General features: G+C 39.6%; 1 protein-coding gene across 3 annotated transcripts in view; it reads right to left on the bottom strand.

Annotated features, from left to right (window-relative positions):
- Nucleotides 1-16,183, bottom strand: part of Txndc16 (thioredoxin domain containing 16) — a 98,735-nt gene that overhangs the window by 40,146 nt on the left and 42,406 nt on the right. For all 3 annotated transcript variants that reach the window (XM_008839575.3, XM_029566691.1, XM_008839576.3), the window contains exons 8-9: nucleotides 6,658-6,748; nucleotides 3,687-3,837 (exon numbers count right to left, since the gene is read on the bottom strand). In XM_008839575.3, coding sequence (XP_008837797.1) covers nucleotides 3,687-3,837; nucleotides 6,658-6,748 — 242 coding nt within the window. The remainder of the gene's footprint in view (nucleotides 1-3,686; nucleotides 3,838-6,657; nucleotides 6,749-16,183) is intronic.

Genomic DNA, 16,183 nt, shown 5'->3' with positions numbered 1-16,183 from the left:
CGACGTATGTTCTCCCTCATACGTGGATCCTAGAACCAAATCCTGATAAGTATGTATCCAGACATAACTACAGGAACCAGGATAATGGAAAGGAACCAGGGAGGTAAAGGAAAAGAAAGAACCTCAAAGAGAAGAACAGTAAGAAACAGGCATTAATAAGGAAGATATGGCTAAAAATTGGGTTAGTTTAAGGGAGAGGGGAGGGAAGGGTATACAAGGAACCTAGGGGATTAAAGGGAAAGAAGGAGCTCGAGAGAGGTAGGACCATAAGAGAAGGGAGAAAGGGGAAAAATGGGCTCACCTTAATTGTGGAAAACATCATGGAGGGGTGTATTAGTCACTTTTCTGTTGCAGTGATAGAAACAATGACCCGAGCAACTTATAGAAAGAAGAGTTTATTTGAGCCTACAGTTCCAGGGGAATTACAGTCCGTCATGGCAGGGAGGCTCTGTAAAGGCTCTGTAAGCCCACCCCCAGTGACGTGCTTCCTCCAGGATAGCCACACCTTCTAAAACCTCCCAAAACAGTGCCATCATCTAGGGTATTAGTAAGGAAGAAGGGGGAGGGACGTGGGGGCACCTTAAGTGGGAAAACCATGATAGAGGGGGGAGACGATACAAGAGATAAATAATGCCTAGCTAGTTTTAAAAACCAGAGGGAACCATATTACTCCAACAACCTACTGACAAATTATACAAACCAAATCAAGAAATATATGGCTAGGCAAGGTTTATCTGAGAACAACTGGTCTTTGCCCAGGATTTATCTAAATGGTACACAGTAATTAAAAGTACCAGACTGGGGGAACTAACCTTCTTGGATATTTAACAGACATACTTTGAGGCCTATACTAATTTGGTCAGAGGGACATAAAGGACAGTTTTTGCTCCTTGCCCTCCTTGGTCGACTAGTTCCAGGGGACTATGAGCATCTCTCAAAATGTCCTCTAATTGTGGTGGGTCACCTATCTTCTTGATCAAGGAGGCTGAGAAGACCCCACCAGATGGACTTGAACCAGTGTCCAGTCTACAAAGAGGAAGGTCAACACAGAGGAATCGTTTCCTCCATGCTTCCAAGCAAAGCCAGCCATAGTCAAGCAGGACCTTTGACTTATCTTCACATAGGCAGAACTGGTAAAAGAAAGGAGCCAGGGGCTCCTCCCAAGCCTATGTGACCCCTGAGGAACAGATCCTCAAATGACCTTAAGAGTAAAAATAAATTGGTTTATCTGGGACAACTGTATGGCCTTAGAACACCCAAAAGGTGTATAAGGTATAACCACAGATTAAAGGGGCCAGTATAATTTTTAATAAGAGTCCATATGTATAGCTAAAGGCTACATGACCAGTAACAATGCCAGATAGGAGATACCTTCTTTTGAGTTGTTGGCCAGGGTGGCCCAAGGCACTCCCAGATAGTAACCCAGCATAGAACAAAATGAACAGCAGACCCCAATCTTATCTAAAGGAATATTGACAACTGATTGCTGCTAGATGAGGAACAGCTGACCCTCCTAAAACAAAGAACCTCTAGATGGGTTGACTAGATTCACCAGAAAGACAAGTAGTGGGAAATGGCTGGGGGTGCTGACAACACAGCAGACAGTAGGGGGATAACAGAATATGGGCTCTAGTGGGGGGAGGGAAGCTATGGGAGAGTCCCATCTGGGAAGTGGGTATATAGTTGAATAAGATGGTTTGAGATGTTCTGTGTGACATACACACACCAAAAAAAAAAAAAAAACCACCAAATTTTAAAAAATGAATTCTATTTGAAGAAGCATAAAATTTACATCATGTTAATTAGTAGAGGTCATAAACATTACCACTGAAATCTGCCCAATGCCTTTACAGACATACACAGATGCCAAGTATCTGAGTACAACCAATTATGACTAGTAATAATCAGATACATACAGATTAGAGACGCATGCACCAACATCTCAGTGTTATTAGCAAAAACAATGAGTCTTAGACTGTAAGAAACAGTATATTTTAAAGTGAAATGGAGACCTTTTTTAAAGGTTAAAAACTCATTCAATTTTATTGCTTACAGGGCTTTTACTGAGTTCAGTATTGTGTAACTATTAATTCAACAGCAAACCTAAAAATTCTATAACCACTTTTGAAAGAGATCTATCTTTGCTCTGGAAACTGTTATTGAGTATGTTAAAGCTATAATGAAATGCTGCTTCTAAAAAAATAAAATATTTTTTAAAATTTAAATTAAAAAAAAATTCTTTTTTTCTTAAACCAGACATGGTGGCACAAATCTTAGTATTGGGGAGAATGAAATAGGAGGATCATGCATTGGAGGCCAGCTTGGCCCACACAGTAAGTTCAAGGACACCTTGAGCCAACCAAAGAAAATTCATTTAAAATAAAGAACTAAAGAATTAAACCAGCAAAATTATGGCTGGCAAGCCCTGGGTCTATTTACATGTAAAAGACAAGCTTTTTAAAAAGTGGGAATTATGATTACAGAACAGGATAGAAATATATAGACCTCCATAGCACCAAAAAAAAAATATACTAGCAAAATTAGAAAGGGAAGAGGAACAACTGAAAATATATGAAGTTAAAGTTTCTCATTTTTCAACCAAAAGTCACATCAACTGTGCCAAATGGGAACATGAGAGTTTTTCATTATTTGTTTTCATAACCATTTTTAATTCTTCAGACAGTAATTCCTAAAAAGCCCTTGATACCAATGAGATGTTCATGAGAAGAATCATAATCCCTCTAGATTCTTATCAGTTTCTTTTCCTTCTGTTAAATTCAAGATTAAATGCAATACTTGTTGCTACAAGGGTATCTGTCCACTGAGTCATCCACTCCTCATCTGTATATGGGTACAGAGATAATAAATGTCAGATCATTTAATACTTTCTGAGTGAGGAAACTGGGCAACTTCTATTTTTTCACTTATACTTTGCTGTGCTCTTCAAATTATTTGTAAAACATATGCATCGTTTCTTAATAATGTACTAAATGAGAAGATATACTAAGGGATTTACATATGCTTAAGAAAACCTTTTACCATTTCAGAGAGAAAGCCTGCTGATCACTATCACCAAGTCAGTCTCTCAAACTCTTTAAAGCTAATGCTAAGCAAAATGAGGCAGAGTAAGCTGTATGGTTCCAATACCTACCAACTTTTAAAACAATGATTAAAGCTTTCACAAGAGAGGACTTTTATTTTGTGTCTTTTTGAGACAGGGTCTCCCTATAGTCCCAGCTGGCCTAGAACTCACTATGTAGACCAGGCTGACCTTGAACTCACAGAGATCTGCCTGCCTCTGCCTCCCAAGTGCTGGAAATAAAGGTGTGCACCACCACACCCGGCTGAGAGGACTTTTCTTAACCATGATGTGGTCTCTGTGATCTCTGAGCTCTCATCAAGTCCCTGAACTCACTGTAACTATCACAGGATATTTTTACTTATACAATGTTATACTTAGGTTTCAATGCAATAAATCGAAGCTTGAAAATATCATTTTAAAAGAGTCTATCTTCTATCTTTAACAAGGAATTACTCCTAAACAGTGTGACGTGAAAGGAATATGCTCAAGGAAAGAATAAGAGATTTTAAAAAAAAAAAAAGCCAATGTAAAACACTTATCCATGAGTCAAAACTTACTAAGTTTTAATGCGTCAATTATCTGCTACATTAGAAGAGGCACATACCAACAGAGGTGCTTCCATCATCTTAACAAATATATGAATGTTCAGTGTAGTCAATGGATGCTCCATTAGTGTTCTTCTACAATGCTCGGTCAAGTCCAAGACTAGTTTACAGTGAAAAAAGTAGAGATGTGCATGTTCTATATTCTCAGAGCTGCAAATTAAAAATTAGGGATATCCACTTAATGAAGCTCAATGTGTGATCCTCCTACAATCCAAAAGGAGGACAGAAATAACAGATATCTTTGCTTAACTCTCATGCTTTCAATTACTCTCTTAGTAAAAACTTAAAAGAATGTAAGAAAAATAATGTGACCCTTACCCCCCCCATAAACCTAGGGGGTATTTTTTAATGAGCTGTAATATTTGAAGAAACCATATTGAATTGTATAAGCAATCTTCTTACTGAACTATATTATACATTTGCTTCTGAATTAGGTTGTAGGTTTCAATAAAAGACTGTCACCTTATGGACAAAGAGATTATCTATAAATATAGTTGCCTTTTTAGAGCTACGCTAAATGAAGATTTGTAACACAAATTTTCTAGGCTTAATTTAAACTCAAAGCTGTTGTGAATAAACTTGAACTAAAATATGTCTTAAGATAGAAACCATGTGATAGTTTGTAGGAGTTTGTGAATTTGTATCTGAAAAACTGAAAAACTGGGCAAATACATTTTATAAAAACTGGGCAAATACAGTTTATAATTTGAGTGTTGGCATTCTTTTCAATACAAGAATTTAGAGATGAACTTAGAGTAGGGATATCTTTTGCCAAAATTAAAACATGTTTTTTAAAATCTTCCCCAAATTTCCATATAGTATTAATAGTTTGGCAAAATGCTACAAAAAATTTTTTTATTTAATGACATGCATGAGACATGCTTAACTGAGTACTCACTGCTTTCAAATTTAATTACAATGTGATTGCTAATAGGATCAGCGATTAGAGAAAATCATTAATATTTACTTAATGACCATGTGTCAAACCCTATGCCAAACAAAAGAGATAAAGATAGACAATTCAAATCCTTGAAGGACTTAAACTAAAGGAGACATCTTAGGAAACAACTAAAATGGAGTTCCTAAGTTATAATAAATGCTATGAAGAACAAAAGAAATTTCATTCTGCCTCAAATTGGAAAGGAGAAGGAAAGAAAAAAGGAAGATCCCAGAGCTTACACAGGAAGGCAGGCACGGCTTCTTTGAAGAAGGCAGGACAAGCAGGCATTTCAAAGAAAAGAAGCTCACATACAACTAAGGCTCAATGAAAAGCTCATAACCCTGAATACTTAACCACTGCTGAAAGCCACCAAGGTCTAAGAGCAGGACATCCTGGGTAAGGCTGAACATCACATCAAAACCTCTGAAGCAAAACAACATTGAAAAGCTATTTAACAGGGACCCTTTGCTTGCTGCTAACAGAAACTAAAAAGCGGAATTTATTGGAAGTTTGGAAGGGCATCTGACAGAAAACATTAGAAATTCAAATAACTAGACTGGGAAAAGGACAGAGCATCCATGTAGACAGCTGAATAGCAAGACTTGTTCAGGGACATTCATTCTGCCATTAGTACACTTCTCTGTTTTTCTTGTAATTGGGTAAAGCATTCCTGTAAGATAGCCACAATGCCCTATAATCCAGTTTCTCTTTGTCTAATTCTAACTTTCTTGTTTGTTTGTTTCAAACGGGGTTTCCTTATACCCCTAGCTGCCTTGGAACTCATTATGTAGACCATAAAGAGATCTACCCACCTCTACCTCCCAAGTTAAAGGCCTGGTTAATGCTATCTCATATGCTCAGGTAAACTACTAGAGTGGATGACTCCAGGTGAGGTGTCCTTCTGACTGAACTGACCATGATATGGATGGATGAGCCAGGGTTAATACCTTTCTTGGCCTATAAATGAATTCTATATGGCATGCTACAATTTTTTATGATCCATCATATACACGTGTAACTAATATCAAGCACTCAGGTCCCAACATGATACAGTAAATAATATACTAGTCTTATGCAATGTTATAGACCCAGAAATTGGAATAATGCCTAGCACATAGAAAGCACTCATATAATAAATATTTGCTAAGTGATGAATGAATAAAAGAAAGAATGCATTCACTTCACCCCCAACAAGAGACAATCCAAAGTCATAGCCAACTACTTCATACACACATGATGGGTAAGGCTATACCCAGTATCTAAAGACCATCTGTGCCATGTCAGGTTCAGATTAACAACTTGCCAACTTTAAATAAATGATTACCCAAGAAAAACATATACTCAAAAGTAAACTAAAATAGGATAACATTACTTCTATTTCCATTTTTTTAAATAGAAAAAGCAGAAAAACTTCCAAAACAGTATGCATATGATACACCTCCATACATGTAGGCAAAACACACTTAGAACCATTATAAAAAATTTTAAGTAAATAAATGAAAAACTCTAACTGGTTATTGCTTGTGATCTACTTAAGAACTAAAGGAAAAAATTTAACCCTGGATTGCCCCTCAACCAAAAGTACTGAAAATGGGCTTCTCTAGCATTTTAAGCTATAAACCAGACAAAAACATTAAAACATTCTGCTCAAAAACTACTTAAAAGTGCACGTAGGATTATTGTGGCAAAGTAACCTACAAAAATTTCTGGAGCTTCATTCTGAAAACTGTTATTTAACCCCTATTGACCACTGCAAGAGATCTACTCCTAAAATACCTCCCATGCTCATTTGTGATATCCCATCATGTGGCTTACTCACACCATCACTGTGCACCCTAGACTATCATTTCTGTATACTAACATAATCTGGCCTTATGCAATCAAGGTATTTCAGGTTTCCCTATACACTTAACATGTTTATGGTTCCTTCAGAAAAGCCCATGCTCGGGTAGTATGATGAAAATGTTGACAAATATGAAATACGTGAACAACAGAAAATCAAACTGTTGATGCGGGGCTCCCGTACATACCCAATATTTTCCAAAAGGGTGATTTCTGTGGTTAAGGCAAACTGATATGTGGTTCCATACACAAAGGCAGCTTCCATGACTGCTCTGTGCTCTAGAGAGGAGATGGAGAGTTGAAAGGGAAGAGTTAGTGACTCCATGTAAACTTCAATTCTGATTTAAAGAGAAATCCTTTGCAGGGATCTCAGTTGGGAAAATACAAGCAGTTTAAAGGAGATATTTTTATTGATTTCCCACTATGGAAGATAATCAGATCTCTTTTCTGAAACATGCACCCTTTACTCTTCTGATATAGTTATAATTTTTATAACACTTTACCAGTGTTTATATTATGACTAAGGAGTATTATTTACAGATAAGCCTTACAGCAGAATAACCACTTTTGCTTTTGATGGTTTGTTTTTACTGCAGTTACAGCCATCTCTTAAATTTTTTGTTTATACTTCTTATTTCTTCTTAAGCTTCTACAACTCGTCAAATGCATCAGGTACACTGCCTATTCTATCATCTTGGATACTTCTGCAGAGTGGTCTGATTGGATGCACTGTGGACTACCGACTGGTCTGCCCTCTGCACAACTGTCATTCTGGGGTTCTTATTCTTTCTCTTGTGTTGGGTCCCTTTGGCCTGTTAGCCATAACTCCTTGCTTATTTTTACTTTTTCCCTCCATTCTCTTGCACCTTCTTATGACATGATGTATGAACTACAAAATTTTTGTCACCTGCACTTTTGAAAGTGTCATAATTCTTTCACAGTTAACACAGTGTACAGTTGGCTGCATAGAGACTAGATTCCAGCATCTCCTTTTAGAATTCTGAAGACATCATTCCACCTTCGTCCACTTCCAGAGCTTCAGTTAAGATTCTGCATTTAAGAGCACAAGCTGGTCTTGCAGATGACCTGGGTTCAATTCCCAGCACCCACATGGTGACCAACAACCATCGGTAACTCCAGTTCCAGGAGACGCTCTGACACCATCTTCTGACCTCCACATATATTGCACAACATAGGTACACTTATGTACATGCAGGCAAAACATTCGTACACATAAATTAGTTCCAGGCCAGCTGGGGCTACAGGAAAACCCTGTCCCAAAAAGACCAAAAATTTTTTTAAAATAAAAATAAAATTTGAAAAAGAAAAGAAGTTCAATGCCATTCTCCTTCTTGGTCCTTGTACCAGTTACTTTTCTCATTGTTGTGACCAAGTTCTGACAAAAAGCAACTTAAGGAAAGAACAGTCTATTGTGGCTCATGGTTTAAGGGTACACAGTCATTATGGCAGGAAAGAATGGCAACAGAGGTGGGAGGCAGCTGGTCACACTGCATCTGCGATTCAGAAGCAAAGAGTGAAGAATGCTGGAACTCAGCTTGCTTACAGACTCAACAGGCCCTTCCAATCTGAAAGTACTTCAGTTCCAGAAAAATTCAAGTATTTATTTGATAGTTCCCTTTGTTCAGGTATCATGCTCTCTTCTTTGTGGGAGACAGGCTTGAGCCTAGAGTGGAAGTCCTAATGACAGTCATACAACAGGCCTGAGAAAATGGCCCAACCACTGGAGCCACGAGGAACACCTTGTGATTATCGCTCCATTTGGCAAGTTGTAGGGCTGACGCTTAAGGCTCGCCACTCCCTAGTCGCCACCTCTTGAAATTCCAGGTTGCGGTACAGCTTGCAGCACATGGGCATAACAACAGCCATGGTCACATGATTTACCAGAACCAGGGCTGTCCATATATAGCATAGTCATTGTATCCATGTCTGATAGGTCCTGGAACTAGGGCTCCCCATATATAGCATAGTCGTTGCATCCTTGTCTGATTGGTCCAGGGACCCTATATAAGCTTGTAAATTCCTCAATAAAATAGATCAGCATCACTGAACCTGGTCTCCTGTGTCTGAATGCAGCTCCACTGACACAGTCTCCTCACTAGCCCTGGGGTCCGGGATCGGGCGGTGGTGGCGACGACCGTGAAGGTGGACTGGACGGACGGCCGCATCTCATAATTGCTATTTCCAGTCACTTTTGTTCCCTTCCCCATTTACTCCCAGAGCACTTGAACTTCATATCATCAGATCACCTCACTCCACGAACCACCCCACTTTGTTGTACCTGCCACCACAGCCCTGATCACTCCTCATCCTGTAAGGACTTTCACTTCTGTCAGAATCCTTGGTGATTTCGATGCACATACAAAAAAGTTTTTCAAATTCTTCACCTCCTAATTCTCAGCCTTCAGTATTCCAGTGAGCTCTCTTCAGTCCTTCCTGTACCACTCACTGCTATAGCCCCAATCCAAGCCCTGGGAATACCAATGTGTGCTGTTCGGTACTGCACTCTGATCTTTTCTTCTCTCTTAATCAAGTTTAGGTTATGTGGTCAATTTTTATAATTATTCTCATTCCCAAGGGGCCAGTACACAGTTCAGGTTAAGTCTAATATTTTGTCTACTCTGTACCTATACCCATGAAAACAAACACTGCTAGAGGGAAAAGAAACAAAACTAAGAGCCTCACCTTAAATTACTGATATTAAGTATTACTGTGGCTAGAAACCCCTCTCTCTCTCTCTCTCTCTCTCTCTCTCTCTCTCTCTCTCTCTCTCTCTTTATTGTTCACTTATTTATTTTGGGTTTTTTGAGGCAGGGTTTTGTTATGTAGCCCAGTCTGGCCTCAAACTCATGGCAGCCTAGAGCTAGGATTACAGAGGTAACCATGCCTATGTAGATTTCCAGACTTCCTAAATAATTATTTCATCTCTTTTCTCAAACTAAGACTTCATTCTATTTAAAAAAAGGATTTTATTTCTATTTCATTGATTAAAACAGACCTAATCTTCTTTCAAAGGGCTGGAGAGATAGCTCAGTCAGTATAGTATTTGCTATGCACACCTGAGTACCTGAGCTCGACACCCCAGAACCTATGTAAAAAGTCAACAAAAGGGGCTGGAGAGATGGCTCCATGGTTAAGACCACTGGTTGCTCTTGCAGAAGACCTAGGTTCAGTTCCCAGCACCCACATGGTAACTAACAACCACCTGTAACTCCAGTTCCAGGGGATCTAATACCCTCTTCTTCTGACCTCTGTGGGTACTGCATGATATGAGTGCACGAACATGCATGCAGGCAATAAACTCAAACATATAAAAGTTTTTAAAAAAATGGTTGGGCTTAGCAGTGAATGCCTATAATAATGAGGCTGGGGAGGTGGAGACAGGAGGATACCTGGGGTTTGCTGTCTAGCCCAGTCTAGGTGAACCAATAAGCTCCATGTTCCACTAGAGAATCTGTCTCCAAAAAATAAGGTGAAGAATGATGGAGGAGGACACACAATGTCAACCTCTAGGCAACACACACACAGTCAGACACACACACACACACACACACACACACACACACGGAGAAAAACAAAACAAAACAAAGATTCTTCCATAAGCTCCCAAACACTATCTGTCTATGCACTTACTTGAATTGATGCCACATGATCTAATTTTTCCTATCACCACAGAGAAATATTCCTGAGCTTCTATAACAACCATGCCTCCCCCTTTCACTAGATTCTAGTCCCTCTTGACACTCAGAGCTCCTACTCCAGCCATTCTCCTGCATATGTCTCGTCTTCCTACAAAAACTTGCTTATCAATATACAATTAAGTATCTTAAAAAAAATTATTCTCCCGGCACTGGAGAGATGGCTCAGTGGTTAAGAACACTGGCTGTTCTTGCAGAAGACCCAGGCTCGAATCCCAGCACCCACGTGGCAGTTAACTGTCCATAACTCCAGTTCCAGGGGATCCAACAGTCTCTCCTGTCCTCTGCAGGCATTGCATGACATGGGTGCACTTACCTACATGCAGGCAATACACGCATACACATAAAATAAAAATAATAAAATATTTTTTAAAAATACTTCACTGGGCTGGAGAGATGGCTCAGCAGTTGAGAGCACTGGCTGCTCTTCCAAGGACCCAGGTTCAGTTCCCAGCATCTGAATGGTGGTTAACAATCATAGGTAACTCAGTAAGTCCAGTTCAAGGGAATCTGATACTCTTTTCTGGCCTCCTCAGGTTTGCATGCATGTATACACATACATACATGCAGGCAAACACTTATACACATATAATAAATAAAACTTAAAAGAATAAATAAAATAAAAATTTCTTTTCTGCCTCACATACTCTTCCAGACAATTTTTCTCCTTTCCTTCACAGCAAAACTCCCCTCATAGGTCCATACTCATCATCTCCCACAGCTATCCACTATTCTCTATACACTCTAATTATGCCCTCACTTCTATCACTCTGCAGAAACTGCATTTGTTACGGTCACCAGGAACTACCACATTGTTAAGCACTATGGTCAACTGGCAGTTCTTAATGCAATATTTCTTAACACAATTATCCTACTGTGTTCCTTAAAGCCTCATCTTCAGGGGCTGGAGAGATGGCTCAGCAGTTAAGAGCACTGACTGCTCTTGCAGAGGACCCGAGTTCAATTCCCAGCAGCTACAAACCGTCTTTAACTCCAGTTCCAGGGGAATCCAACACCCTCTTCTGACCTCTGCAGCACTACACAACGCGGGTGCACTAACATGCATGCAGACAATATACACATAAAATAAAAATAATAAAATATTTAAAAAAATAAACCCACTTTCAGCAATGTCCCAGATCACCCCTTCACTCAGTGGTGAAGATTGAACCCAGGGCCTCACACATGCTAGGCAAACTTTCTTCCACTGAGTTTCATTCCTAGCTCCAAACTCCATCTTCAGGGCTCAAACAGCAATGGTCCCCTTGGAAAGGGAAGTGGCTAGAACTTGAATGTTTGGACTTCCCTGGTTTCTGTTTGATTCTTGGGTTTTAGGAAGATACCCTCAAAAGAATTCAGGAATATGAAAATGTCTCTCTACTGTAGACCAGCTCACAGGAGAAAATCTTTTTGGCACTATAGGCTAATGCCCACCGATGTCGTTAAGACATGGTTCTTATTTGAACTGAAGCATGATGCATGCAAAATAGCCCAGAAGACAGAAACACTTTTGCTTCTTTCAAAGCTACCTTCTTTATTTCAGACATCAAAACATCAACAGCAAGCACATCTACTGAGCTGGGAAGGCTCCTGTGTAAATTTGGTTGGGCTATACAAACAGAGGATGCCATGCTGATTGGTTACTCAGGACAACATGAAGCATGCTTTGTTCTGGATCTAGAACTGAATAGCTCCTTTTCCATAGGTGGGAGAGTATGTGGCTAATGCAAAGATTCTGAGTACCCTGAAGAGCATGCTCTGACATTTCCCAAACATATTGCAAGGATAACACAATACTTACTTAATTTTTTTATGTGTATGAGTTTTGCCTGCATGTATGTAAGTGCACCCATGTTATGCAATGCCCACAGAGACCAGAGGAAGGTGTCAGAGCCTCCATATCTGGAGTTACAGATGGCTGTTAGCCGCCATGTGGGTACTAGGAACCTAACCTGGGTCCTCTGGATGAGCAGCAAGTACTCTTAACCACTGAGGCATCTCTCCAGCCCCTCCTGACGCTTATTTAAAAGGTAAAAATTTCTGGGCTTCACGCTACACCTGCTGCTTTAGCCTTACAGAAACCTGAAATGGAGACAGAGCTGGGGGGGGGTCTTTCATTTTGTTAACAAAGGCTCCCTTTATGCTGAATGCTGAGGGTGCTCCATGCTATTTGCAGTTCATGTTCTTTTCCACTGGCCTGTTATTTCTGCACCAAGAACATGACTGGCAGCAAGCATGTGTCCCCTTCCAGTAAGACCATCTATTATCCACATATGGCTCCTGTGGTGATCACACTGGAGTACAACAGAATCCAGTGCCTGCTTTCCTGCCACAGCTCCTTTACAAAAGGAATACTTTCTGCCCTCACAGCTGTTTGTGATATGGGTGAAGGTAGTATGGAACAGGCTGCCCAACACAGGTTTCAGGAGAGGTAAGATTTAGGAAGGCATCCTAGATCTGGCCCTTTCCTAACAGCTCATTCATGACTGCTTGTCATGAAACCGGGGCAGACAGTGATTGTTTCTGAATACTGGCTGTTGTGACATCCTACAACAGACATGGGAGCACAGATATCTCATCAAGGAACAGATTTCAGTTTCTTTGGATTATGTCTTCAGAATTAGAACTACTGGACCAAATGATCCAGATGACCTAAGAGCTAAAGCCAGTTGCATGAGTCAGTCATGAGGTGGCCACAGCCCTATAGAGAAAGGACCCCCTAGGCCTGAAATAGGTTACCATCACCCACCAACTGAGGAAGGACCCACTATTCCCTGTCTGCTTACCCTAGATCAAGCCATACAGATCCCTAATTGGTATCTCTAGGGGATCAGCAGAGATCTATTGAAAGGACAGCTCCAGGCTAACTTCATATAAGGCAGAGCCAAAGGTGAGCCTTTGGCAAAACACCTCTACCATAAGTGCTAATGAAAGAAGCTTCTACTAATGGGCAATCAAAAATGCCAACTTGAGAAGAAAATCTGATGAGATGTTAACTCTCAAAATCAAAGAGAAGAGTGGAACATTGGTTTGGATGTAGGCCTTTGATGATCAGTTTTCTCAAAGGCCTTAGGACAAACATTTCTGGTATAAGGGTTGTTAATATTACGTTTACACTACCTGCCAAAATATACCTGGGCTAATTTTGATTAAAATCTTGTATTTTATCCCACTATTCTTGAAAATATACAGCAAATCTCCTTACATCTGAGCACCTTTTTATCCTTCCTGACTTAAGAAAACTAGCACAAAACAACACTTTTCAATTCATGTACAGAGACATTCTTAAACGTGGTAGTCATATAAATAACACATTTCTCTGAGTCACTTGCAGGGGAGAAAAAAGTGCCCAAGTTCTTCCCTGGGGTTCCAGTGCAGTGAGGCTGTGTGAGACAGATGAATCCTAGTGGTGCTCAAGACAATAAAACTTTTGTTATCCTCACTGCAGTGACCCAAGTTACTTGCTCAGTTTGTGACCCAGATAGAAACCAAGTTTGTCATGGAAAATAGCTGCTGCCATATGAAAACACACTGTTGATTAACCTCAACTGAGGGATTAACGAGAAGAAACAAATGTTTCTGAGCCTAGTAAGATAAAACGAATTTAGGACTCTCTTGGTTAATGTATCAAGGCATTCTGTATCTTGAGAAAAGGAGAAAAATTTGGAGGAAAATTAATTTCCACATCTTTTTTCAGAGAGAACAATATGATATTTTGCTTTTAGGCATGCCTGCCAGACAGACCACCCTTCTGCCACCTTGACTGGCTCCTCCTTCCTGCACTGTAAATGCTGCAACAGCTAATGAGTTCTCCTACGTTCTCCTTTTATTCCAGGGGCATCACTTGGTGATCTCTTCAGTATCACAGCTTTACTGTTCAAATCTACCACCCTAGTCTGTATCCCCAACATGAAAATGCAGTTATATGCAGCTACCCTGATGATCCTCTACTTCAGTATTTCTCACAAGTATAACACCACAAAGTGAACTCTAGAACTCCCTTTCCAAACTTTCCAGTTTCTAGTCCAGTCTGTTCCCAGTCTTACAATTGCTATTGGCAATTTCATCTTTCAAGTACCTCAGGCCATGCTTGTTTCTGCCATATGGTGGCAAATACAGTTATTATTCCCCACCTCAAAAATAATGTTAACATTCAAATTTATCTCTACCTCCAAAACACCCTCTCTAAGCTGCCTGCCATCATCTGTTGCCTACATTAGCAGCAGTAGTTTCCTAATTTTCTCCCAGATACCCTTACTCCTTTCTAATCTATTCCAAACATAACAGCCACATTGGTGCTATTAAGATATAAAACAGGGAGCCAATTCTTGTTCTGTTACAGCACAGTGAGCCCCTATGACTCATCTTTTTCACTGATTACAATTAGAAACAGGAAAAAACAAAACCTGACAACCCTGAAAAGTAAACAGAAATAGGTGGACTGTGGACTTATTATTGAGTATGTTTGGTGACATGCCAGCAAGCATTATCTATAGAAACTGATTTCCAATAAATGATTTATTCCACAAGAACATAGAAACGTGTCCAGCAATGGCACAGTAGATAGAGCACTTGGTGCACAAGTATGAGAACATGAGTTCAGATCCCCAATACCCACTCTCTCCACTTCTCTTTAACATAGTGCTTGAAACTCTTGCAAGAGCAATAAGACAAGAACAGGAAATTGAAGGAGTAAAAACTGGAAAAGAAGAGATCAAATTATCTCTATTTGCAGAAGAAATATTATATCTAAGAGTCGCCAAAACTTCCACCAGAAAACTCCTGAAATTATTAACAAGTTCAGTAAAGTGGCAGGGTACCAAATTAACCTACAAAGTCTATAGCCTTTCTACAGCAGTAAAGTGGCAGGGTACCAAATTAACCTACAAAAGTCTATAGCCTTTCTACAGACCAGTAACAAGCAATCAGAGAAAGAGCGCATGGAAACACTCCCCTTCACAATAGCTGCAAGAAAATAAAATATCTCGGAATAAACCTGACCAAAGACATTAAAGACCTCTACAATGAAAATTTTAAATCTTTAAAGAAAGACATTGAGGAAGACAACAGAAGATGGAAGGACCATCCACGCTCATGGATTGGAAGAATTAATATTGTGAAAATGATGACCCCATCAAAAGCCATTTACAGATTCAATGCAATGCCAATCAAAAATCCCCATGACATTTTTCACATAATTGGAAAAAACCATCCTAAGATTCATATGGAACACAAAAGATCTCGGATAGCCAAAGCAACCTTAAGCACTAAGAGCAATGCCAGGGGGATTACTATACCAGATTTTAAACTGTTTTACAGAGATATAGTCATAAAAACAACATTGGGGGCATTACTATACCAGATTTTAAACTGTATTACAGAGCTATAATCATAAAAACAACATGGTACTGGCACAAAAATAGACCCACAGATCAATGGCACAAAATTGAAGACCCAAATATGAGTAAATGCAATTTCAGCCACCTGATAGTTGACAAAGGGGCCAAGACTATTTATTGGAGGAAAGACAGAATGTTCAGCAAATGGTGCTGGCAAAACTGGATCTCTACCTGTTGAAGAATGAAACTAAACCCCTATCTTTCACCTTGCACAAAAGTCAATTCCAAATGGATCAAAGACCTCAATGTAAAACCTGAAACTCTGAAACTATTAGAAAAAAAACATTGGCAAAAACCTAAGAGATATAGGTGTAGGAAAGGATTTTCTAAACCAGACCTCAATTGCTCAGGAAACAAGGTCAATAATCAACAAATGGGACCTCATTAAACTAAAAGGTTCTGTACATCAAAGGAGGCAACCAGGGAAGCGAAAAGAAAACCCACAGAATGGGAGAAAATCTTCTGCAGAGACACAGCCAACAGAGGTTTAATATCCAGAATATATAACAAACTCAAGAAACAGAGAACCAAGACAAGAAGCAACCCAATTAAAAGATGGGCTAAGGAGTTGAACAGAGAGTTCTCAAAAGAAGAACTAA

The sequence above is a fragment of the Nannospalax galili genome, unplaced genomic scaffold (genome assembly GCF_000622305.1).
Source record: "Nannospalax galili isolate Female #2095 unplaced genomic scaffold, S.galili_v1.0 scaffold336, whole genome shotgun sequence".
Taxonomy (NCBI): domain Eukaryota; kingdom Metazoa; phylum Chordata; class Mammalia; order Rodentia; family Spalacidae; genus Nannospalax; species Nannospalax galili.
Note: the sequence above shows the minus strand (reverse complement) of the source record. Positions and strands in the feature narration are given on the sequence as shown.